Source organism: Dendrobates tinctorius, unplaced genomic scaffold, assembly GCF_039654945.1.
Source record: "Dendrobates tinctorius isolate UK_male_01 unplaced genomic scaffold, ASM3965494v1 ptg000464l, whole genome shotgun sequence".
In the NCBI taxonomy this organism is placed as follows: Eukaryota; Metazoa; Chordata; class Amphibia; order Anura; family Dendrobatidae; genus Dendrobates; species Dendrobates tinctorius.
Window position 1 is genome coordinate 1,632,546 of NW_027362126.1, and position 26,491 is coordinate 1,659,036.

Consider the following 26,491-nt stretch of genomic DNA (forward strand, 5'->3'; position numbering starts at 1 on the left):
AACTTCAGAGTCCCAGAGGGTTTAGTCTGCAGACGCTGATCAACTCCCTGTGCTCTACTGACCCGACCAACACATGTGACCTCCCGGGATTAGACCCTGAATGGGGGGAGTGCAATTACTTTATGTGACACGTACAAGCAGGCGCCACCATGACCTCGGCTATTCCCAGGAAGACATATTGTGGAGCCAGGTGGAGGCAGGACATGGAGGACACCAACAAAACCTTCCCCGAGAGAGTCTGCTCCACCAGCGGAAACCACTTGCGATGGATTTCGTAGATTCCAGCAATGAGCAGGGATAAAGCAGCAGCAACGTGGCCACAAACTGCGGAGAAATGACAAATGGTTAATTCTCTGATCACCGGTATCCTGAGACCCCAGGAATCTCCTCCACATCAGATCAGCCATAAAGCAAAGACTCCAAGTTAAATAAAGTCTAGGACCCCAGATCACTATTACTTTCTGGCCAGGGAGAATGCTACCTCCATTATTTACATGTCCCTTATGGACCTATGCTATGGTTATTGAAGACACATCCTGCTCCATCTAGTTGTCCCGTCTGAATTACAGAGACATGAGAAGAAATGGTACAAGACTGACAACTGGGTGCAGGAACCCTAAACTGACCCTTGCCCTCAGCAGGAGAAATCAAGGAAACCATGAAGGTCATGCGCGGTGTATGATGCACTGAACAACAACCAATTTTACTGCCCAACATGGACCAAAGACTACTTTTTAGAGAAGATCCTGACTGTTGTGGAGGTTGAATCTGAATCATGAAAAGTTGACAATGAGCCATGATAAAACTAAACACATGGTGGTACTACATTATGGTTATTGGTGTTGAGAAGCCTTTGACCTCTATAGTGAGTCTGAGTTTTGGTTGTCAACATCACTAACTCAAATCAGACTCACCACAGAAGCCCAAAGATTCTCATCATCTTTGAGCAAGACTTATGCCCACCAGAAAGACTGAAATATTCCTTATATTAACAAATCTACAGTCTTTTTGGTGGGTCTAGGTTTTAGTTACTGATGTGGGTCATACTCTGGCACTCATGATAGGGCTAGGTTTGGTTACTGTTGTTGAGGAGTCTCTGACCTTTATTGTGGGTCTAGGTTTGGTTACTGATGTTGGAAAGTCTCTAGCCTTTATGGTAGGTCTCGATTTGGTCAAAACCTTCTTTCTGAAATAGTAGGGTCTCAATATTTATTAAACACCAAAAGAAAATAGACCTCTAAAAATGGTGCAAAAATAGAGGGTCAGCAGGAAAAATAAAGTATAACATCTTGTCTAAGGGCTAATCCCTCACTAAATGAGCCCTAAGGTTCTGCCAACGGAGGTGGCACCCTAGTTGTAGATGTGATGGCAACGTCGGTAGCCATAGGGACCCTAGTGCACCCTATATATCCTACACACTAAAATATTCACAAAAACACACACATACAAACACCGCTGAAGGGAGCACCCCAGGTCAAATCAAGGTATAATAAAGAGATGAATATCTCATAGTTATTGCTGTATGTTCCAGGAGGGATGCAGCCCAGATATACAGTCACATTAATACCCAACACTAACGATATGGCCAGAGTATGTAATCACAATAATAGTCTTTTGGGGGGCTACAGTCTAAACAAAAGAAGTTTATCATCAATAAGTTTATTGCACAGTGCCCATAATAGTCAAGTGGTCTTATAGCACAAGGACCACTAACAGAACAAGTGGGTGCAAAGTGAGACATCAGATGACAAGGTGCTGCTAGATAATTAGCTCCTTCTTATGCCCTCAGTCAAAATAGCCTAACGCCCAATGTGATTTTTTTTCTTTATGTCCAACAAAATGGCTACATAACTAAACATCAAATCGTCGTATAGGAATCCCACCCAGTAGTGGTGTTAATCTACTCTCTACTTTCAGAAACCAGCACATAAATGGGTAAATAATCCGATATCAATAGCCATGAAAAAAAGGTTCCACACAGTCGTGGGACTTATCAGCCATTTCAGCTCCCTCTTATTCCCGACGCGTTTCCTCCTTAGAAAGTACAAGAGTTCATCAGGGGATCCAGGGTTGAGGGCTTCAGTGTTCCCTCTGTCATGATCCCAGTGCAGGTTTTTGAGCTGCACGTCAGGGGTTAATGTCTGGAGCTCGGTACAGGTTTTGACCTGCACACCTGGGGTTAATGATTGTGACCTCTTTCTGGTTCTGGGAGAGCTTCTTAAACCCCTGGGAAGCTACAATCCCTGCCAGTTATACTTTTGCCTTTGGCCGAGTGTGCTGACCCCTGTGTGCCTGTTTGTTGCTATAGCTTGTTTATATGGTTCTGACCCGGTTCTGTTTCCCGTTGTGAGTTTGCCTGTTGATTTTGTACTGCGTTATTATCTCTGTGTATGACTCATTGCCTGGACCTGACTACTCTCTGCTCGCCCCTCTTGTACCTTGCAGCTATCTCTGTGTGTGACTCATTGCCTGTGATCTGACTACTCTCTGCTCGCCCCTGTTGTACCTTGCAGCTATCTCTGTGTATGACTCATTGCCTGTGATCTGACTACTCTCTGCTCGCCCCTGTTGTACCTTGCAGCTATCTCTGTGTATGACTCATTGTCTGGACCTGACTACTCTCTGCTCACCCCTCTTGTACCTTGCAGCTATCTCTGTGTATGACTCATTGCCTGTGATCTGACTACTCTCTGCTTGCCCCTGTTGTACCTTGCAGCTATCTCTGTGTATGACTCATTGCCTGTGACCTGACTACTCTCTGCTCGCCCCTCTTGTACCTTGCAGCTATCTCTGTGTATGACTCATTGTCTGGACCTGACTACTCTCTGCTCACCCCTCTTGTACCTTGCAGCTATCTCTGTGTATGACTCATTGTCTGGACCTGACTACTCTCTGCTCACCCCTCTTGTACCTTGCAGCTATCTCTGTGTGTGACTCATTGCCTGTGATCTGACTACTCTCTGCTCGCCCCTGTTGTACCTTGCAGCTATCTCTGTGTATGACTCATTGCCTGTGATCTGACTACTCTCTGCTCGCCCCTGTTGTACCTTGCAGCTATCTCTGTGTATGACTCATTGTCTGGACCTGACTACTCTCTGCTCACCCCTCTTGTACCTTGCAGCTATCTCTGTGTATGACTCATTGCCTGTGATCTGACTACTCTCTGCTTGCCCCTGTTGTACCTTGCAGCTATCTCTGTGTATGACTCATTGCCTGTGACCTGACTACTCTCTGCTCGCCCCTCTTGTACCTTGCAGCTATCTCTGTGTGTGACTCATTGGCTACGTCCTGACTATCCTCCCTGTCTATGCCCCTTGGTAACTTTGTCTCGCAGTTACCCTGCTAGGAGTTATCTTGCAGATCCTAGCTCTCTGGAGTTTAGGCCACGCCCCTAGCAGTCACGTGCTTCAGGTCCTGCTATTCTGAAGTACGCACCTACTCGGCTGCTGCTCGCTCCACAGGTATCTTTGAGCACAGTTCGCTTTACTCAGGACATGAGCACTGGATCAGTGAGCAAGCTCAGTGCAGTGTTCCTGACATTATAACTGGCCTACAATTTTTTTTTCTCTCCTCACTTCTGCAGCATGGACCCAATGTGTGCTTTATCTGAGCAGGTGAAATGCTTGACTCAGTCGCTGCAGAAGCTTAGTTTGGAACACCAAGCTCTGGCCCAGTCCCAATGGCGGGTTGCGGACTCGGTTCAGGGGGTGCTTTCCGCAGGCTTCCAGCAGGTGGGGAATAGAGATGTCATTTTAGTCCCACCTGAATCCCCGGTTAAATTGCCGGACACGTTTGCTGGTAACAAAGATGAATTCAGAGCATTTAAGGAGGGCTGTAAGCTCTTTTTCTCTTTGAGACCCCGCTCCTCTGGGGATGAGAAGCAGAGGGTGGGGGTGGTGATGTCCCTGCTTAGGGGGTCCCCAGAAGCCTGGGTATTTTTGCTTTCCCCTTCTGCCCCTGAGAGAATGTCTGTGGATGCGATTTTTGAAGCCTTAGGGCTTATTTATGATGAGCCTGATAGAGTGCGTTTGGCTGAGGACTAGGTGATGAGTGTCTGTCAGGGGAAGCACTCAGCCGAATGGTTCTGTACTGAATTCAGACGTTGGGCAGCCGAGATTTCCTGGAGTGATGCCGCCCTTCGGGGTCTGTTCCGTAGAGGCCTGTGTGAACGTCTGAAGGATGCCCTGGCACTCCATCCTCCACCTGACTCCCCTAGGATGCCATGACCCAAGCGGTTCGCATGGATCGCAGACTGCGGGCTAGAGGCATTATGCAACTGGAAACACCATTATTCTTCAGTGGAGATGAGACCCGGACTCTTCCTGTGGCTATGGAGCGAGCGCTGTCACCTGTGAGGAAAAGGAAAGCTGCCGCCGGGAGAAGCAGTTGTGCTTCTATTGTTGGGAATCTGGACACTGGGCGAAGGACTGCCCCTCCTGTCCATCATCCTCCAAGATGGCGGGAAACGACTACGTCTGGGTAGTAGTAGAGGAGGCTACCCAGACCTTCAGGTACAATTTTCCTCTCGTGCAAAAATGGTACTGCAGGTGGAACTGGAACTTGGTAATGGTCCGGTTCAGACTACTGCTTTTGTTGACTGTGGTTCTGCCGTGAACCTGATTGATACCAAAATTATGACTCTTAATAAGATAGGGACAGTCAGGCTTCAGGATCCTGTTAAACTTGTGGCAATTGACTCATCCCCTCTTACCCAGGACAGTATCTGTTGCAGGTCTGAACTTTTCTCTCTAAAAGTGGGTTCCACTCATGTGGAAAAACCAAGTTGTCTTGTGCTAGATAACTTGCCTGCAGGACTGGTACAGGGGATGCCTTGGCTTCAACGCCATAAACCTACCATTGATTGGGTGACAGGGAAGATCACTCAGTGGGGATGTAAAGATAAATGTGGTAACCTGGGACATCTTCTGAACGCTGTTAAATCCGTATCTGTGTCGTCTGTCGGTCTGGAAGGAATTCCGGAGTACCTGAAGGATTTCAAAGACGTTTTTTCCAAAAGCTAGGCTGAGGCGCTGCCACCACATAGACCCTACGCTTGTGCCATTGATTTAGTACCCGGAGCCAAGTTACCTAAGGCTCAATTGTTCAATTTGTCCGGGCCCGAGCGCCAAGCCATGAAGGAGTACATAGCTGAGAGTCTCCGCAAAGGGCATATCAGGCCTTCTGTGTCACCTGTGGCAGCAGGATTCTTCCTTGTGAAGAAGAAAGATGGTGGTTTGCGGCCGTGCCTCGACTTTTGGGAACTGAACAAGATAACGGTTAGGAACACTTACCCGCTTCCCCTCATCCCAGACTTATGTAGCCAGTTAGCTGTGGCCCAATGGTTCTCCAAGTTAGATCTCTGGGGGGCCTACAATCTGATAAGGGTTCGGGAAGGAGACGAGTGGAAAACTGCGTTCCTCACATCAGAAGGACTCTTTGAAAACCTGGTAAAGCCGTTTGGGTTAACCAATGCACCCGCTATTTTGCAGAATTTCATCAATGTTGTATTTTCTGACCTGATAGGCCATTTTGTTATTATTTATTTGGATGACATTTTGGTGTATTCCCCGGACAGCCAATCTCACTTGCAACATCTACAGACAGTTCTCCAGAGACTCAGGGAGAACCAATTGTTCGCTAAATTGGAAAAATGTTCATTTTTTGTACAGGAACTGTCTTTTTTGAGGTTTATTGTGTCCTGTGAGGGGTTTCGAATGGATCCTAAGAAGGTGCTGGCGATCGCTGACTGGGTTCAGCCTCGAGATCTCAAGGGGCTCCAGCGCTTCTTAGGATTTGCGAACTATTATCGGAGATTCATTAAAGGTTTCTCACAAGTGGTTAAACCACTCACGGATCTTACCCAGAAGGGTGCTGATGTTAAAAATTGGTCTGTACTCGCTAAGGAGTCCTTCTCAGCTATTAAGAAGTGTTTCATGTCCACCCCGGTGTTGGTACAATCAGACCCGTCCAAACCATTCATTGTGGAGGTGGATGCTTCTGAAGTGGGGGTGGGGGCTGTGCTGTCCCAGGGTCCGGCCACCCTTACCAATCTCAAACCCTGTGCCTTCTTCTCCAAGAAGTTCTCTTCATCCAAGAAAAACTATGATGTAGGCAATAGAGAACTTCTTGCGGTCAAGCTGGCGTTTGAGGAATGGAGGCACTTTTTGGAAGGGGCGACTCACCCTATCACGGTTGTCACGGATCACAAAAATTTGGCATACCTTGAATCTGCTAAGAGGCTTACTCCTAGACAAGCCCGTTGGTCATTTTTTTTTTCATGCTTTCAATTCTCCATTACTTTTCGACCGGGGTCCAAAAATGTTAAAGCGGATGCCCTGTCCAGAAGTTTTGACCCCCCAAGCAGCCATCCTCCATTCTTCCCCCAGGGGTGGTAGTGGCGGGGGTCTCATCTGAGTTGGAACAAGAAATTCTAAGGGCTCAGGCCCTAGCTCCGGCAACCAGGCCAGGGGATAAATTGTTTGTTCCTGATTTTTTGCAGCCTAGACTTCTGCAGGAGTTTCATGAGTCTAGGTTGAGTGCTCATCCAGGTATCACGGCCACTAGAGAGGCAGTAGCCAGGGGTTTTTGGTGGCCTTCACTAAGGACCGATGTCAAGAATTTTGTTTCTGCTTCTGGAGTGTTTGCACGTTACAAAAGCTCGCATAACCAGCCGGCTGGGGAACTCATACCTTTACCGGTTCCTGATAGGCCATGGACTCATCTTTCCATGGATTTTATTACCGGCCTTCCACCTTCCAGGGGCAATACTGTGATCTGGGTGGTGGCGGATAGGTTTTCAAACAGGCCCATTTCATTCCCTTGGCAGCATTACCCTCAGCAGAAACATTGTCAAGGTTGCTTGTGCAGCATGTGGTCCGATTGCATGGGGTACCCCTGAATGTTGTGTCTGACAGAGGTGTGCAGTTTGTGGCCAAATTTTGGAGGACGTTCTGTATGAAATTGGGCATCTCACTCGCCTTCTCGTCGGCATATCACCTGGAGAGTAATGGTCAGACAGAACGCACCAATCAATCCCTGGAACAAATTCTCAGGTGTCTGACCTCCGCCAGACAGGAGGATAGGTGTGATGCGTTACCGTTGGCGGAATTCACTTTTAACAACCGGGTGAGTCAGTCCACCAACATTTTGGGGAGTTTTCACGGGTGGTTTCCGGTTGTCAAGGGGTAGAGGGGTCCGTTCAACGGTTAAAAACTTCTGGGCTGAAGTCCAGCGTAATATCTCTTGAGCCCAGGGGAGGTGCAAATATTTTGCTGACAAAAAGAGAGCCTTGGGAGACATGTTTCAGGTGGGAGAGAAGGCTTGACTTTCCACACGTAACATCAACTTGAAGGTACCATCAGCTAAATTGGGACCAAAGTTCATTGGTCTGTACGAGATTATGGAGATAGTCAACCCAGTGGCATATAGGTTGCGTCTCCCCGCCTCCTTAAAAATAGCCAATGTGTTCCATAAATCTCTGTTGAAATCTGTAGTGTCTGTCAAAGAGGACTCTGAGCCTGTTGGTCCTCCAATGCTGGTGGAGGGTCAATTGGAGTATGAGGTCGGACATATTGTGGAATCTCGGCGGGTGCGCCCCTCTTTGCAGTACCTGGTCCACTGGAAGGGATATGGACCAGAGGAGCGCTCATGGGTCCCTGCTCGCTCTGTACATGCAGATCGCCTGGTTCAGGCTTTCCATGCCAAGTACCCGGGGAAGCCTGGGGGTCAAGCAGCCCCCCGTTGATAGGGGGGTACTGTCATGATCCCAGTGCAGGTTTTTGAGCTGCACGTCAGGGGTTAATGTCTGGAGCTCAGTGCAGGTTTTGACCTGCACACCTGGGGTTAATGATTGTGGCCTCTCTATGGCTCTGGGAGAGCTTCTTAAACCCCTGGGAAGCTTCAATCCCTGCCAGTTATACTTTTGCCTTTGGCCGAGTGTGCTGACCCCCGTGTGCATGTTTGTTGCTATAGCTTGTTTATATGGTTCTGACCCGGTTCTGTTTCCCGTTGTGAGTTTGCCTGTTGATTCTGTACTGCGCTTCCCTCTCTGTGTATGACTCATTGCCTGTGACCTGACTACTCTCTGCTCGCCCCTCTGATACCTTGCAGCTATCTCTGTGTGTGACTCATTGGCTACGTCCTGACTATCCTCTGTCTATGCCCCCTGGTAACTTTGTCTCGCAGTTACCCTGCTAGGAGTTCTCTTGCAGCTCCTAGCTCTGTGGAGTTTAGGTCACGCCCATAGCAGTCACGTGCTTCAGGTCCTGCTGTTCTGATGTACGCATCTACTCGGCTGCTGCCCGCTTCACAGAGATCTTTGAGCACTGTTCGCTTTACTCAGGACACGCGCACTGGCTCAGTGAGCAAGTGCAGTGTGGTGTTCCTGGCACCCTCTGGCCGTAGTCAATGCTGACGTTGAGCGGGGGCGTCGTCACATCTACAACTGGGGTGCCAACCTCCGCTGGAAGGAAGGGTGAACCTTAGGGCTAATTTAGGGAGAGATTAACCCTTAGACAAGTTATTATACTTTCTTTTCCCTGTTGACTCTCTGTTTTTGCACCATTTTTAGGATAATCAAGTATTTTTGACCCTTCTAAAATCAATATATATATATATATATATAAGTGAATGTGTGTGCGTGTGTGTGTATCACCAACCAATCACGAAGCATCTTTCATTTCACCAGAGCTGTTTAAAAGAAGCGGAGCTGTGATTGGTTCCTATGAGCAACAGTTTTCTCACTACAGAACACCTCAACAGACACTGCCATGGTGGGAGAAATCTACCATCCCAGGGAACATAAGCTCCCAGCCATTGTCTGCCCCCCAGAAAGGAGCAGAGAGCACATGACAGAAAAGAATCCCCCCTCCATCCCATAGGCACATCTTCCCTCTTAAAGGGATCCTCGGTATGGAAGTCAGGACAAATCCCTCAGCGCTCTGATTCTGACCCCAGGCCTCTCTTAAAGGGATCCCTGGGATGATGTGGGATATTAGTGGTAGTAGTCCGGTGGCTCTGGCTGACGGGTTGATGTGGGATATTAGGGGTAGTAGTCCGGTGGCTCTGGCTGATGGGATGATGTGGGATATTAGTGGTAGTAGTCCGGTGGCTCTGGCTGACGGGATGATGTGGGATATTAGTGGTAGTAGTCCGGTGGCTCTGGCTGACGGGATGATGTGGGATATTAGGGGTAGTAGTCCGGTGGCTCTGGCTGACGGGATGATGTGGGATATTAGGGGTAGTAGTCCGGTGGCTCTGGCTGATGGGATGATGTGGGATATTAGTGGTAGTAGTCCGGTGGCTCTGGCTGACGGGATGATGTGGGATATTAGGGGTAGTAGTCCGGTGGCTCTGGCTGACGGGATGATGTGGGATATTAGTGGTAGTAGTCCGGTGGCTCTGGCTGACGGGATGATGTGGGATATTAGTGGTAGTAGTCCGGTGGCTCTGGCTGACGGGATGATGTGGGATATTAGGGGTAGTAGTCCAGTAGCTCTGGCTGACGGGATGATGTGGGATATTAGTGGTAGTAGTCCGGTGGCTCTGGCTGACAGGATGATGTTGGATATTAGGGGTAGTAGTCCGGTGGCTCTGGCTGTCGGGATGATGTGGGATATTAGTGGTAGTAGTCCGGTGGCTCTGGCTGACGGGATGATGTGGGATATTAGTGGTAGTAGTCCGGTGGCTCTGGCTGACGGGATGATGTGGGATATTAGTGGTAGTAGTCCGGTGGCTCTGGCTGACGGGATGATGTGGGATATTAGGGGTAGTAGTCCGGTGTCTCTGGCTGACGGGATGATGTGGGATATTAGGGGTAGTAGTCCGGTGGCTCTGGCTGATGGGATGATGTGGGATATTAGTGGTAGTAGTCCGGTGGCTCTGGCTGATGGGATGATGTGGGATATTAGGGGTAGTAGTCCGGTGGCTCTGGCTGACGGGATGATGTGGGATATTAGGGGTAGTAGTCCGGTGGCTCTGGCTGATGGGATGATGTGGGATATTAGGGGTAGTAGTCCGGTGGCTCTGGCTGTCGGGATGATGTGGGATATTAGTGGTAGTAGTCCGGTGGCTCTGGCTGACGGGATGATGTGGGATATTAGTGGTAGTAGTCCGGTGGCTCTGGCTGACGGGATGATGTGGGATATTAGGGGTAGTAGTCCGGTGGCTCTGGCTGATGGGATGATGTGGGATATTAGTGGTAGTAGTCCGGTGTCTCTGGCTGATGGGATGATGTGGGATATTAGGGGTAGTAGTCCGGTGTCTCTGGCTGACGGGATGATGTGGGATATTAGGGGTAGTAGTCCGGTGGCTCTGGCTGATGGGATGATGTGGGATATTAGTGGTAGTAGTCCGGTGGCTCTGGCTGATGGGATGATGTGGGATATTAGGGGTAGTAGTCCGGTGGCTCTGGCTGACGGGATGATGTGGGATATTAGTGGTAGTAGTCCGGTGGCTCTGGCTGATGGGATGATGTGGGATATTAGGGGTAGTAGTCCGGTGTCTCTGGCTGACGGGATGATGTGGGATATTAGGGGTAGTAGTCCGGTGGCTCTGGCTGATGGGATGATGTGGGATATTAGTGGTAGTAGTCCGGTGGCTCTGGCTGATGGGATGATGTGGGATATTAGGGGTAGTAGTCCGGTGGCTCTGGCTGACGGGATGATGTGGGATATTAGGGGTAGTAGTCCGGTGGCTCTGGCTGATGGGATGATGTGGGATATTAGTGGTAGTAGTCCGGTGGCTCTGGCTGACGGGATGATGTGGGATATTAGGGGTAGTAGTCCGGTGGCTCTGGCTGACGGGATGATGTGGGATATTAGGGGTAGTAGTCCAGTAGCTCTGGCTGACGGGATGATGTGGGATATTAGGGGTAGTAGTCCGGTGGCTCTGGCTGACAGGATGATGTGGGATATTAGGGGTAGTAGTCCGGCGGCTCTGGCTGACGGGATGATGTGGGATATTAGAGGTAGTAGTCTGGTAGCTCTGGCTGATGGGATGATGTGGGATATTAGAGGTAGTAGTCTGGTAGCTCTGGCTGATGGGATGATGTGGGATATTCGGGGTAGTAGTCCGGTGGCTCTGGCTGACGGGATGATGTGGGATATTCGGGGTAGTACTCCGGTGGCTCTGGCTGACGGGATGATGTGGGATATTAGGGGTAGTAGTCCGGTGGCTCTGGCTGACAGGATGATGTGGGATATTAGGGGTAGTAGTCCGGCGGCTCTGGCTGACGGGATGATGTGGGATATTAGAGGTAGTAGTCTGGTAGCTCTGGCTGATGGGATGATGTGGGATATTAGAGGTAGTAGTCCGGTGTCTCTGGCTGACGGGATGATGTGGGATATTAGTGGTAGTAGTCTGGTAGCTCTGGCTGATGGGATGATGTGGGATATTCGGGGTAGTAGTCCGGTGGCTCTGGCTGACGGGATGATGTGGGATATTCGGGGTAGTAGTCCGGTGGCTCTGGCTGACGGGATGATGTGGGATATTAGGGGTAGTAGTCCGGTGGCTCTGGCTGACAGGATGATGTGGGATATTAGGGGTAGTAGTCCGGCGGCTCTGGCTGACGGGATGATGTGGGATATTAGAGGTAGTAGTCTGGTAGCTCTGGCTGATGGGATGATGTGGGATATTAGAGGTAGTAGTCTGGTAGCTCTGGCTGATGGGATGATGTGGGATATTCGGGGTAGTAGTCCGGTGGCTCTGGCTGACGGGATGATGTGGGATATTAGGGGTAGTAGTCCGGTGGCTCTGGCTGACAGGATGATGTGGGATATTAGGGGTAGTAGTCCGGCGGCTCTGGCTGACGGGATGATGTGGGATATTAGAGGTAGTAGTCTGGTAGCTCTGGCTGATGGGATGATGTGGGATATTAGAGGTAGTAGTCTGGTAGCTCTGGCTGATGGGATGATGTGGGATATTCGGGGTAGTAGTCCGGTGGCTCTGGCTGACGGGATGATGTGGGATATTCGGGGTAGTACTCCGGTGGCTCTGGCTGACGGGATGATGTGGGATATTAGGGGTAGTAGTCCGGTGGCTCTGGCTGACAGGATGATGTGGGATATTAGGGGTAGTAGTCCGGCGGCTCTGGCTGACGGGATGATGTGGGATATTAGAGGTAGTAGTCTGGTAGCTCTGGCTGATGGGATGATGTGGGATATTAGAGGTAGTAGTCCGGTGTCTCTGGCTGACGGGATGATGTGGGATATTAGTGGTAGTAGTCTGGTAGCTCTGGCTGATGGGATGATGTGGGATATTCGGGGTAGTAGTCCGGTGGCTCTGGCTGACGGGATGATGTGGGATATTCGGGGTAGTAGTCCGGTGGCTCTGGCTGACGGGATGATGTGGGATATTAGGGGTAGTAGTCCGGTGGCTCTGGCTGACAGGATGATGTGGGATATTAGGGGTAGTAGTCCGGCGGCTCTGGCTGACGGGATGATGTGGGATATTAGAGGTAGTAGTCTGGTAGCTCTGGCTGATGGGATGATGTGGGATATTAGAGGTAGTAGTCTGGTAGCTCTGGCTGATGGGATGATGTGGGATATTCGGGGTAGTAGTCCGGTGGCTCTGGCTGACGGGATGATGTGGGATATTAGGGGTAGTAGTCCGGTGGCTCTGGCTGACAGGATGATGTGGGATATTAGGGGTAGTAGTCCGGCGGCTCTGGCTGACGGGATGATGTGGGATATTAGAGGTAGTAGTCTGGTAGCTCTGGCTGATGGGATGATGTGGGATATTAGAGGTAGTAGTCTGGTAGCTCTGGCTGATGGGATGATGTGGGATATTAGAGGTAGTAGTCTGGTAGCTCTGGCTGACGGGATGATGTGGGATATTAGGGGTAGTAGTCCGGTGGCTCTGGCTGACGGGATGATGTGGGATATTCGGGGTAGTAGTCCGGTGGCTCTGGCTGACGGGATGATGTGGGATATTAGAGGTAGTAGTCTGGTAGCTCTGGCTGACGGGATGATGTGGGATATTAGGGGTAGTAGTCCGGTGGCTCTGGCTGACGGGATGATGTGGGATATTCGGGGTAGTAGTCCGGTGGCTCTGGCTGACGGGATGATGTGGGATATTAGGGGTAGTAGTCCGGTGGCTCTGACTGACAGGATGATGTGGGATATTAGTGGTAGTAGTCCGGTAGCTCTGGCTGACGGGATGATGTGGGATATTAGTGGTAGTAGTCCGGTAGCTCTGGCTGACGGGATGATGTGGGATATTAGGGGTAGTAGTCCGGTGGCTCTGGCTGACAGGATGATGTGGGATATTATAGTGAATGTAGCTATGCGGAGTGGGCGGGGCTCTACACTCAGTATATATATATATATATATATATATATATATATATATATATATATATATATATATATATAATCTTTATAATTTCTTATTACTAACCATAGTAAGTTACTATGCCCGGGCAGTGTCGGGCTCTTCAGCTAGTACATTAATAAAGGTTAATTTTTAGAGGACTATTTTCTTTTGGCCTTGATTTAGTTGCTGATGTTGGGTAGTTTCTGGCCTTTATGGTTAGACTACATTTGGTTACTGATGTTAGTAAATCTCTGACCTTTATGTGGGGTCTAGGTTTTGTTACTGATGTTGGGGAGTCTCCGGCCTTTGCCATGGGTTTTGGGTTGGTTACCGATGTTGGGGAATCTCTAGTCTTCATGGTGGGTCTAGGTTTGATTACTATTGTTTAGAAGTTTCCAGTCTTCTTGGTGGGTCTAGGTTTTGTTACTGATGTTGGGGAGTCTCCGGCCTTTGCCATGGGTTTTGGGTTGGTTACCGATGTTGGGGAATCTCTAGTCTTCATGGTGGGTCTAGGTTTGATTACTATTGTTTAGAAGTTTCCAGTCTTCTTGGTGGGTCTAGGTTTGGTTACTGATGTTGGAGAGTCTCCGGCCTTTATCGTGGGTTGGTTACCGATGTTGAGTCTAGGTATAGGGGAGGCTCCAGGCTCATTGATACGAGTGTTGCCTGTGTGATTATATTGATATATAGCTCCATGACTTATGATGTCATCACTGGACACCTTTCCTGGACAGATGACCACTCATGAGCACACTCACCTATTGACACACAAGGTAACAGCCGGTATCCTCGCTTGGAGAACAGGAAGGAGTGGACTGTCTCCAGGCAAGGAGTCAGAAGGATAATGGGGATGATACTTATCACCTTCATGGCCGCAATGGGCAGAAGGAACCCATTAAGGCTTAGGTTACAGTTCATAGACTGAATAAAAAACCCAGATGAAACCTGCAGGAGACAGAAGATGGAATAACTAAAGTGATTAGGGTCACTGTTTTGCTGTATGGGATGAAAAGCACAGAAACAAAAACAGCAATCTAATGTGAGGAGACACTGGGTGGGATGGAAGAACTAACCCATATTCATATTGTTTAGAACATCCTCATGGCTAATTTTAGGGGTAACTAAGGTGGGGGTGTATGGCGTACAGGAGAGTAATGGTTCAGGGGTACTAAGGTGGGAGATATATGGGTACAGGGGACTAATGGCTTGGGGGTAGTAAGGCTGTAGGTGTATGGGGTACAGGGGACTAATGGTTCAGGAGTACTAAGCCTGGAGGTGCACGGAGTGCAGGAGAGTAATGGTTCGGGGGTACAAAGGTGGGATTTATATGGGGTACAGGGGACTAATGGCTCAGGGGTAGTAAGGCTGTAGGTGTATGAAGTAATGGAGAGTAATGGTTCTGAGTTACTAAGGTGGGAGATATATATAGGGTAATTGTTTGGGGGTACTAAGGTGCGACAAACGCACCGAGTTGCATTTTTGTGCGCTCTGCGCAGCGCCAAAAGGGCAGATGCGCCGGAAAAAAAGTGTGCCAGTGCACGACCAGCATACCCAATGCTAAATATATGCGAAAAGGAGACGAATCCAGCGAGCCAAGTTTGAAGTACATAAAAAATCTTTTTCTTTATTTCAAACGTAGATTAAAAATATTTATCCATAGCAGCATATTATAAATATAGGCAGAGATAGGAAAAATTACTGCTGTAAAGCGCACGGCAAGACGTGTTTCGGCTAAAACCTTTATCATTGCCATAAAGCCTTAGGCTGGTGATTCTGTTATGAATAGGTCTCCGAGGAGGATGGCAGGAATAGGCTAGGCCACCAGGAAACCAGAAAGGTTGGTAACTTAGCGGATTGCAGACCCTTAATCCTAACAACACAACTAGCACTAGTCGTGGGGCGTACCTACGATGCCCTAGACGCCTCGGCACGGCTGGAGAACTAAGCCTAAATCAAGAAAGATGAAATCTTATCTGCCGCGGCGTAGAACCCCAAAGAAATAGATAGCCCCCAAACATATATTGTCGGTGAGACAAGATGAGTCAAAAACACAGACAGAAAATGATAGGGCCCAAATTGTCTAGATAGGAAAGGAAAGACACTGTCTGCAATCACGCAAAAACCCTAAAAAATCCAATACGTCTGATGTACAAAAAACACTGAGGTCTCTCGATCTCTCCCCTACTATATCAGCATTCTGGTGTGAACTGGCAGCAGTGCAAAAGAGACTAATATAACAGGGGACTGAACAAACTGACACAAGCTGTAACATATGGAGCGGAGTCCAGCACAGCCCCAGCAGGGAGCACGCTGAACCCTCACAGCAAAGCAGAAAGAGGCAAAACCAGATTAGATGCAAAGGATTAGCAAATGAACAACTTAGATGAAAAATGCAGGATCAGGCAGGAGACAGCAGACCTCAGAATGCACAGGAAGAACTAATCACCAGCAACAACTGAGGGAAGCCTGCTCACTTATATCCTCCCAATCAGTAACCCCTGATTTCCAATCGTCGTCAGGTGGCAGACTTCTATCAACCCGGCCAGCTCCACTACCCACAATAACCACCAGAGGGAGCCCCAACTCAGAAGTCCGATCAAGAGAATTCACAACAGTAATGGTTCAGGGGTACTAAGGAGGGAGATATTTAGGGTACAAGAGAGTAATTGGGGGTACTAAGGTGGAAGATATATGGGGTACAGGGGACTATTGTTTCGGGGGTACTAAGGCTGGAGGTGTATGGGGTACAGGAGAGTAATGGTTCAGGGTTACTATGGTGGGAGATATATAGGGTATAGGACTAATGGCTTGGGGGTAGTAAGGCTGTAGGTGTATGGGATACAGAAGGGCAATCGTTTGAGGTTACTAAGTTGGGAGATATATGGGGTACAGGAGATAAATGGCTTGGGGGTAGTAAGGCTGGAGGTGTATGGGTCACAGGAGAGTAATGGTTCAGGGTTTCTAAGTTGGGAGATAGAATATATGGGGTACAGGAGAGTGATGGTTCGGGGGAACTAGGGCTAGAGACATGGTGATACAGCTTCTTCTGCTATGAGATGTAAATGAGGGAATGTTCCTCTTTCTCTACCCACCTGAGCAGTGCAGATTCGGTACAGAACTTGGAAGACAAAGAGTGGAAGGAGCCTGATCAGCGCTTTGGCATTTTCCACGTGGGATTCGCTGTAGCTGCCGCCGTTATATTCCTTAGCACGGTCTAGCCAGCTGGAGACATGTCCCCCGACATGGCGATAATGAGTGCAGCACATTCTTCCTGCATTTATGAATACGCCAAATGTCACTGCGAGAGAACCTGCTGATAAGACAAACATGGAAACCATCTTCATGTCAGATAGTAGAGCAGTGACCGTACAGGCCACGTGAATGGCAGAGACTCAATGATGAGCGAATATATGATAACAGAAGAGATGGATCAGGCCACAACTTTCCACCGGTCACCTGGGTGAGCCTGTGCCTGGTCTCTGATTGGAGGAGTGCCTGACTTATTTCGTCATGTAGATGAGGCAACTTTTTCCTATTGAAAAGTAAGAGTCACCCTCCAGAATCCAACAATGGTGCAGAACCAATGCATCGAAGCAAACAGAGGTCAAAAACTGACAGGAAAGTAGCACGGAACATGCACATAAAATACTGCAAGGACAAAGCTTAGAAACAGAAAAAGTGATCTCCTACACAACGAGTGCACACATGTAGAGACAGTGCTAATGGATTCACGGGTCCCAGTCCACTGGACATAAGGTTTAAGACTGGTTTTCTACTGCCGCATCCCCGCATCCTCTGATCATTACCTGGCCTGGCATGTGTCACGCCATAATGATGGTGCGTCGTGCAAGCCAATCAAAACCTGACTCTGGAAAGCTGCAGGAAAGAGGTGACTCTCGGAGATCCCATTCAGTGGCCAATATCGATGAGCAAGTATTCTTGGTATACGGGTTTTCCTGAGCCTCCTCGGGTGTTCTTTGACTATTTGGGCGTCCTCGGAGATTTAGTTTCTGTCGCCGCAGCTGTATGATTTGCGGCTGCTAGACAGCCTGAATACATGTGGAGAAGGCCAGTTTATTAGGCAATCCCCACATGTATTCAGGCTGTCAAGCAGATGCAAATCATACAGCTGCAGTGACAAAAACTAAATCTCCAAGCCCGCCCAAATACTCGGAGAACATCTGAGCATGCTCGGGAAAACCCGAGTACTGAGCAAACTCGCTCATCACTGGTGCCAATAGATTAAAAAACTGTAATGTCTGAGGAATAAGGTGGGAAGTGTAAGAATAAACTTTAATGTCTGAGGAATAAGGTGGGAAGTGTAAAGAATAAACTGTAATGTCTGAGGAATAAGGTGGGAAGTGTAAAGAATAAACTGTAATGTCTGAGGAATAAGGTGGGAAGTGTAAAGAATAAGATGTAATGTCTGAAGAATAAGGTGGAAAGTGTAAAGAATAAACTGTAATGTCTGAGGAATAAGGTGGGAAGTGTAAAGAATAAGATGTAATGTCTGAACAATAAGGTGGGAAGTGTAAAGAATAAACTGTAATGTCTGAAGAATAAGGTGGGAAGTGTAAAGAATAAGATGTAATGTCTGAACAATAAGGTGGGAAGTGTAAAGAATAAGATGTAATGTCTGAGGAATAAGGTGGGAAGTGTAAAGAATAAGATGTAATGTCTGAGGAATAAGGTGGGAAGTGTAAAGAATAAACTGTAATGTCTGAGGAATAAGGTGGGAAGTGTAAAGAATAAGATGTAATGTCTGAGGAATAAGGTGGGAAGTGTAAAGAATAAACTGTAATGTCTGAGGAATAAGGTGGGAAGTGTAAAGAATAAGATGTAATGTCTGAGGAATAAGGTGGGAAGTGTAAAGAATAAACTGTAATGTCTGAGGAATAAGGTGGGAAGTGTAAAGAATAAGATGTAATGTCTGAGGAATAAGGTGGGAAGTGTAAAGAATAAGATGTAATGTCTGAGGAATAAGGTGGGAAGTGTAAAGAATAAGATGTAATGTCTGAGGAATAAGGTGGGAAGTGTAAAGAATAAGATGTAATGTCTGAGGAATAAGGTGGGAAGTGTAAAGAATAAACTGTAATGTCTGAGGAATAAGGTGGGAAGTGTAAAGAATAAGATGTAATGTCTGAGGAATAAGGTGGGAAGTGTAAAGAATAAACTGTAATGTCTGAGGAATAAGGTGGGAAGTGTAAAGAATAAGATGTAATGTCTGAACAATAAGGTGGGAAGTGTAAAGAATAAACTGTAATGTCTGAAGAATAAGGTGGGAAGTGTAAAGAATAAGATGTAATGTCTGAACAATAAGTTGGGAAGTGTAAAGAATAAGATGTAATGTCTGAGGAATAAGGTGGGAAGTGTAAAGAATAAGATGTAATGTCTGAAGAATAAGGTGGGAAGTGTAAAGAATAAACTGTAATGTCTGAGGAATAAGGTGGGAAGTGTAAAGAATAAGATGTAATGTCTGAGGAATAAGGTGGGAAGTGTAAAGAATAAACTGTAATGTCTGAGGAATAAGGTGGGAAGTGTAAAGAATAAGATGTAATGTCTGAGGAATAAGGTGGGAAGTGTAAAGAATAAGATGTAATGTCTGAGGAATAAGGTGGGAAGTGTAAAGAATAAACTGTAATGTCTGAGGAATAAGGTGGGAAGTGTAAAGAATAAGATGTAATGTCTGAGGAATAAGGTGTGAAGTGTAAAGAATAAACTGTAATGTCTGAGGAATAAGGTGGGAAGTGTAAAGAATAAGATGTAATGTCTGAGGAATAAGGTGGGAAGTGTAAAGAATAAACTGTAATGTCTGAGGAATAAGGTGGGAAGTGTAAAGAATAAGATGTAATGTCTGAGGAATAAGGTGGGAAGTGTAAAGAATAAACTGTAATGTCTGAACTGTAATGTCTGAGGAATAAGGTGGGAAGTGTAAAGAATAAGATGTAATGTCTGAGGAATAAGGTGGGAAGTGTAAAGAATAAGATGTAATGTCTGAAGAATAAGGTGGGAAGTGTAAAGAATAAGATGTAATATCTGAGGAATAAGGTGGGAAGTGTAAAGAATAAACTGTAATGTCTGAGGAATAAGGTGGGAAGTGTAAAGAATAAGATGTAATGTCTGAGGAATAAGGTGGGAAGTGTAAAGAATAAGATGTAATGTCTGAGGAATAAGGTGGGAAGTGTAAAGAATAAACTGTAATGTCTGAGGAATAAGGTGGGAAGTGTAAAGAATAAACTGTAATGTCTGAGGAATAAGGTGGGAAGTGTAAAGAATAAACTGTAATGTCTGAGGAATAAGGTGGGAAGTGTAAAGAATAAGATGTAATGTCTGAGGAATAAGGTGGGAAGTGTAAAGAATAAACTGTAATGTCTGAACTGTAATGTCTGAGGAATAAGGTGGGAAGTGTAAAGAATAAGATGTAATGTCTGAGGAATAAGGTGGGAAGTGTAAAGAATAAACTGTAATGTCTGAGGAATAAGGTGGGAAGTGTAAAGAATAAACTGTAATGTCTGAAGAATAAGGTGGGAAGTGTAAAGAATAAGATGTAATGTCTGAGGAATAAGGTGGGAAGTGTAAAGAATAAACTGTAATGTCTGAGGAATAAGGTGGGAAGTGTAAGAATAAACTAATGTCTGAGGAATAAGGTGGGAAGTGTAAGAATAAACTTTAATGTCTGAGGAATAAGGTGGGAAGTGTAAAGAATAAGATGTAATGTCTGAGGAATAAGGTGGGAAGTGTAAAGAATAAACTGTAATGTCTGAAGAATAAGGTGGGAAGTGTAAAGAATAAGATGTAATGTCTGAGGAATAAGGTGGGAAGTGTAAAGAATAAGATGTAATGTCTGAGGAATAAGGTGGGAAGTGTAAAGAATAAACTGTAATGTCTGAAGAATAAGGTGGGAAGTGTAAAGAATAAGATGTAATGTCTGAGGAATAAGGTGGGAAGTGTAAAGAATAAGATGTAATGTCTGAGGAATAAGGTGGGAAGTGTAAAGAATAAGATGTAATGTCTGAGGAATAAGGTGGGAAGTGTAAAGAATAAACTGTAATGTCTGAGGAATAAGGTGGGAAGTGTAAAGAATAAGATGTAATGTCTGAGGAATAAGGTGGGAAGTGTAAAGAATAAACTGTAATGTCTGAACTGTAATGTCTGAGGAATAAGGTGGGAACTGTAAAGAATAAGATGTAATGTCTGAGGAATAAGGTGGGAAGTGTAAAGAATAAACTGTAATGTCTGAGGAATAAGGTGGGAAGTGTAAAGAATAAGATGTAATGTCTGAGGAATAAGGTGGGAAGTGTAAAGAATAAGATGTAATGTCTGAGGAATAAGGTGGGAAGTGTAAAGAATAAGATGTAATGTCTGAGGAATAAGGTGGGAAGTGGAAAGAATAAACTGTAATGTCTGAGGAATAAGGTGGGAAGTGTAAAGAATAAGATGTAATGTCTGAGGAATAAGGTGGGAAGTGTAAAGAATAAACTGTAATGTCTGAGGAATAAGGTGGGAAGTGTAAAGAATAAGATGTAATGTCTGAACAATAAGGTGGGAAGTGTAAAGAATAAACTGTAATGTCTGAAGAATAAGGTGGGAAGTGTAAAGAATAAGATGTAATGTCTGAACAATAAGTTGGGAAGTGTAAAGAATAAGATGTAATGTCTGAGGAATAAGGTGGGAAGTGTAAAGAATAAGATGTAATGTCTGAAGAATAAGGTGGGAAGTGTAAAGAATAAACTGTAATGTCTGAGGAATAAGGTGGGAAGTGTAAAGAATAAGATGTAATGTCTGAGGAATAAGGTGGGAAGTGTAAAGAATAAACTGTAATGTCTGAGGAATAAGGTGGGAAGTGTAAAGAATAAGATGTAATGTCTGAGGAATAAGGTGGGAAGTGTAAAGAATAAGATGTAATGTCTGAGGAATAAGGTGGGAAGTGTAAAGAATAAACTGTAATGTCTGAGGAATAAGGTGGGAAGTGTAAAGAATAAGATGTAATGTCTGAGGAATAAGGTGGGAAGTGTAAAGAATAAACTGTAATGTCTGAGGAATAAGGTGGGAAGTGTAAAGAATAAGATGTAATGTCTGAGGAATAAGGTGGGAAGTGTAAAGAATAAGATGTAATGTCTGAGGAATAAGGTGGGAAGTGTAAAGAATAAGATGTAATGTCTGAGGAATAAGGTGTGAAGTGTAAAGAATAAACTGTAATGTCTGAGGAATAAGGTGGGAAGTGTAAAGAATAAGATGTAATGTCTGAGGAATAAGGTGGGAAGTGTAAAGAATAAACTGTAATGTCTGAGGAATAAGGTGGGAAGTGTAAAGAATAAGATGTAATGTCTGAGGAATAAGGTGGGAAGTGTAAAGAATAAACTGTAATGTCTGAACTGTAATGTCTGAGGAATAAGGTGGGAAGTGTAAAGAATAAGATGTAATGTCTGAGGAATAAGGTGGGAAGTGTAAAGAATAAGATGTAATGTCTGAAGAATAAGGTGGGAAGTGTAAAGAATAAGATGTAATATCTGAGGAATAAGGTGGGAAGTGTAAAGAATAAACTGTAATGTCTGAGGAATAAGGTGGGAAGTGTAAAGAATAAGATGTAATGTCTGAGGAATAAGGTGGGAAGTGTAAAGAATAAGATGTAATGTCTGAGGAATAAGGTGGGAAGTGTAAAGAATAAACTGTAATGTCTGAGGAATAAGGTGGGAAGTGTAAAGAATAAACTGTAATGTCTGAGGAATAAGGTGGGAAGTGTAAAGAATAAACTGTAATGTCTGAGGAATAAGGTGGGAAGTGTAAAGAATAAGATGTAATGTCTGAGGAATAAGGTGGGAAGTGTAAAGAATAAACTGTAATGTCTGAACTGTAATGTCTGAGGAATAAGGTGGGAAGTGTAAAGAATAAGATGTAATGTCTGAGGAATAAGGTGGGAAGTGTAAAGAATAAACTGTAATGTCTGAGGAATAAGGTGGGAAGTGTAAAGAATAAACTGTAATGTCTGAAGAATAAGGTGGGAAGTGTAAAGAATAAGATGTAATGTCTGAGGAATAAGGTGGGAAGTGTAAAGAATAAACTGTAATGTCTGAGGAATAAGGTGGGAAGTGTAAGAATAAACTAATGTCTGAGGAATAAGGTGGGAAGTGTAAGAATAAACTTTAATGTCTGAGGAATAAGGTGGGAAGTGTAAAGAATAAGATGTAATGTCTGAGGAATAAGGTGGGAAGTCTAAAGAATAAACTGTAATGTCTGAAGAATAAGGTGGGAAGTGTAAAGAATAAGATGTAATGTCTGAGGAATAAGGTGGGAAGTGTAAAGAATAAGATGTAATGTCTGAGGAATAAGGTGGGAAGTGTAAAGAATAAACTGTAATGTCTGAAGAATAAGGTGGGAAGTGTAAAGAATAAGATGTAATGTCTGAGGAATAAGGTGGGAAGTGTAAAGAATAAGATGTAATGTCTGAGGAATAAGGTGGGAAGTGTAAAGAATAAGATGTAATGTCTGAGGAATAAGGTGGGAAGTGTAAAGAATAAACTGTAATGTCTGAGGAATAAGGTGGGAAGTGTAAAGAATAAGATGTAATGTCTGAGGAATAAGGTGGGAAGTGTAAAGAATAAACTGTAATGTCTGAACTGTAATGTCTGAGGAATAAGGTGGGAACTGTAAAGAATAAGATGTAATGTCTGAGGAATAAGGTGGGAAGTGTAAAGAATAAACTGTAATGTCTGAAGAATAAGGTGGGAAGTGTAAAGAATAAGATGTAATGTCTGAGGAATAAGGTGGGAAGTGTAAAGAATAAGATGTAATGTCTGAGGAATAAGGTGGGAAGTGTAAAGAATAAGATGTAATGTCTGAGGAATAAGGTGGGAAGTGTAAAGAATAAGATGTAATGTCTGAGGAATAAGGTGGGAAGTGTAAAGAATAAGATGTAATGTCTGAGGAATAAGGTGGGAAGTGTAAAGAATAAACTGTAATGTCTGAGGAATAAGGTGGGAAGTGTAAAGAATAAGATGTAATGTCTGAGGAATAAGGTGGGAAGTGTAAAGAATAAGATGTAATGTCTGAGGAATAAGGTGGGAAGTGTAAAGAATAAACTGTAATGTCTGAGGAATAAGGTGGGAAGTGTAAAGAATAAACTGTAATGTCTGAGGAATAAGGTGGGAAGTGTAAAGAATAAGATGTAATGTCTGAGGAATAAGGTGGGAAGTGTAAAGAATAAAATGTAATGTCTGAGGAATAAGGTGGGAAGTGTAAAGAATAAACTGTAATGTCTGAAGAATAAGGTGGGAAGTGTAAAGAATAAGATGTAATGTCTGAGGAATAAGGTGGGAAGTGTAAAGAATAAACTGTAATGTCTGAGGAATAAGGTGGGAAGTGTAAAGAATAAGATGTAATGTCTGAGGAATAAGGTGGGAAGTGTAAAGAATAAACTGTAATGTCTGAAGAATAAGGTGGGAAGTGTAAAGAATAAACTTTAATGTCTGAGGAATAAGGTGGGAAGTGTAAAGAATAAGATGTAATGTCTGAGGAATAAGGTGGGAAGTGTAAAGAATAAACTGTAATGTCTGAGGAATAAGGTGGGAAGTGTAAAGAATAAGATGGGAAGTGTAAAGAATAAACTGTAATGTCTGAAGAATAAGGTGGGAAGTGTAAAGAATAAGATGTAATGTCTGAGGAATAAGGTGGGAAGTGTAAAGAATAAGATGTAATGTCTGAGGAATAAGGTGGGAAGTGTAAAGAATAAGATGTAATGTCTGAGGAATAAGGTGGGAAGTGTAAAGAATAAACTGTAATGTCTGAAGAATAAGGTGGGAAGTGTAAAGAATAAGATGTAATGTCTGAGGAATAAGGTGGGAAGTGTAAAGAATAAGATGTAATGTCTGAGGAATAAGGTGGGAAGTGTAAAGAATAAGATGTAATGTCTGAGGAATAAGGTGGGAAGTGTAAAGAATAAGATGTAATGTCTGAGGAATAAGGTGGGAAGTGTAAAGAATAAACTGTAATGTCTGAGGAATAAGGTGGGAAGTGTAAAGAATAAGATGTAATGTCTGAGGAATAAGGTGGGAAGTGTAAAGAATAAACTGTAATGTCTGAACTGTAATGTCTGAGGAATAAGGTGGGAACTGTAAAGAATAAGATGTAATGTCTGAGGAATAAGGTGGGAAGTGTAAAGAATAAGATGTAATGTCTGAGGAATAAGGTGGGAAGTGTAAAGAATAAACTGTAATGTCTGAAGAATAAGGTGGGAAGTGTAAAGAATAAGATGTAATGTCTGAGGAATAAGGTGGGAAGTGTAAAGAATAAGATGTAATGTCTGAGGAATAAGGTGGGAAGTGTAAAGAATAAGATGTAATGTCTGAGGAATAAGGTGGGAAGTGTAAAGAATAAGATGTAATGTCTGAGGAATAAGGTGGGAAGTGTAAAGAATAAACTGTAATGTCTGAGGAATAAGGTGGGAAGTGTAAAGAATAAGATGTAATGTCTGAGGAATAAGGTGGGAAGTGTAAAGAATAAACTGTAATGTCTGAACTGTAATGTCTGAGGAATAAGGTGGGAACTGTAAAGAATAAGATGTAATGTCTGAGGAATAAGGTGGGAAGTGTAAAGAATAAGATGTAATGTCTGAGGAATAAGGTGGGAAGTGTAAAGAATAAACTGTAATGTCTGAGGAATAAGGTGGGAAGTGTAAAGAATAAACTGTAATGTCTGAGGAATAAGGTGGGAAGTGTAAAGAATAAGATGTAATGTCTGAGGAATAAGGTGGGAAGTGTAAAGAATAAACTGTAATGTCTGAACTGTAATGTCTGAGGAATAAGGTGGGAAGTGTAAAGAATAAAATGTAATGTCTGAGGAATAAGGTGGGAAGTGTAAAGAATAAACTGTAATGTCTGAAGAATAAGGTGGGAAGTGTAAAGAATAAGATGTAATGTCTGAGGAATAAGGTGGGAAGTGTAAAGAATAAACTGTAATGTCTGAGGAATAAGGTGGGAAGTGTAAAGAATAAGATGTAATGTCTGAGGAATAAGGTGGGAAGTGTAAAGAATAAACTGTAATGTCTGAAGAATAAGGTGGGAAGTGTAAAGAATAAACTTTAATGTCTGAGGAATAAGGTGGGAAGTGTAAAGAATAAGATGTAATGTCTGAGGAATAAGGTGGGAAGTGTAAAGAATAAACTGTAATGTCTGAGGAATAAGGTGGGAAGTGTAAAGAATAAGATGGGAAGTGTAAAGAATAAACTGTAATGTCTGAAGAATAAGGTGGGAAGTGTAAAGAATAAGATGTAATGTCTGAGGAATAAGGTGGGAAGTGTAAAGAATAAGATGTAATGTCTGAGGAATAAGGTGGGAAGTGTAAAGAATAAACTGTAATGTCTGAGGAATAAGGTGGGAAGTGTAAAGAATAAACTGTAATGTCTGAGGAATAAGGTGGGAAGTGTAAAGAATAAACTGTAATGTCTGAGGAATAAGGTGGGAAGTGTAAAGAATAAACTGTAATGTCTGAAGAATAAGGTGGGAAGTGTAAAGAATAAGATGTAATGTCTGAGGAATAAGGTGGGAAGTGTAAAGAATAAACTGTAATGTCTGAGGAATAAGGTGGGAAGTGTAAAGAATAAACTGTAATGTCTGAGGAATAAGGTGGGAAGTGTAAAGAATAAACTGTAATGTCTGAAGAATAAGGTGGGAAGTGTAAAGAATAAGATGTAATGTCTGAGGAATAAGGTGGGAAGTGTAAAGAATAAACTGTAATGTCTGAGGAATAAGGTGGGAAGTGTAAAGAATAAGATGTAATGTCTGAGGAATAAGGTGGGAAGTGTATCCTGAGCCCTATTGATATGTTTGGCAAAGCTAGGATTGGGATCTGCTGGTCACCTGGCTAAATGGAGATGTTTGGAGAAGCCAGGTTGTGACCCTCCGGTCATCTTGGGGTGTTTTGTTTGGACTGTTCTATGTGTTATTTGCCTGTTTTGTGGTTTAATAATGCATTGCCACACTGTTTTACCCTCACCCTGTGTTGTCTGAGTAGCATTATGGCCATGTTAAAAGAAGAGCGGGCGTTCGGTGGGACGATCCCTAGTCCATGTGTTTTTGGCTGGTGGATTAGAGCATCCACTGATCCACCATGTCTTCACAATATGACTTTCACGCTGCTTCCTTGAAGGTAGATGTAAGATCCACTAGATGGCAATAGAGTGGAG

The 26,491-nt window shown here is 44.5% G+C and overlaps 1 protein-coding gene across 1 annotated transcript in view; it reads right to left on the reverse strand.

Moving 5' to 3' along the window:
• SLC15A5 (solute carrier family 15 member 5) overlaps positions 1–26,491 on the reverse strand; it is a 108,541-nt gene that overhangs the window by 18,737 nt on the left and 63,313 nt on the right. The window contains exons 4-6 of the mRNA XM_073564592.1: positions 16,404–16,624; positions 14,070–14,256; positions 136–324 (exon numbers count right to left, since the gene is read on the reverse strand). Coding sequence (XP_073420693.1) covers positions 136–324; positions 14,070–14,256; positions 16,404–16,624 — 597 coding nt within the window. The remainder of the gene's footprint in view (positions 1–135; positions 325–14,069; positions 14,257–16,403; positions 16,625–26,491) is intronic.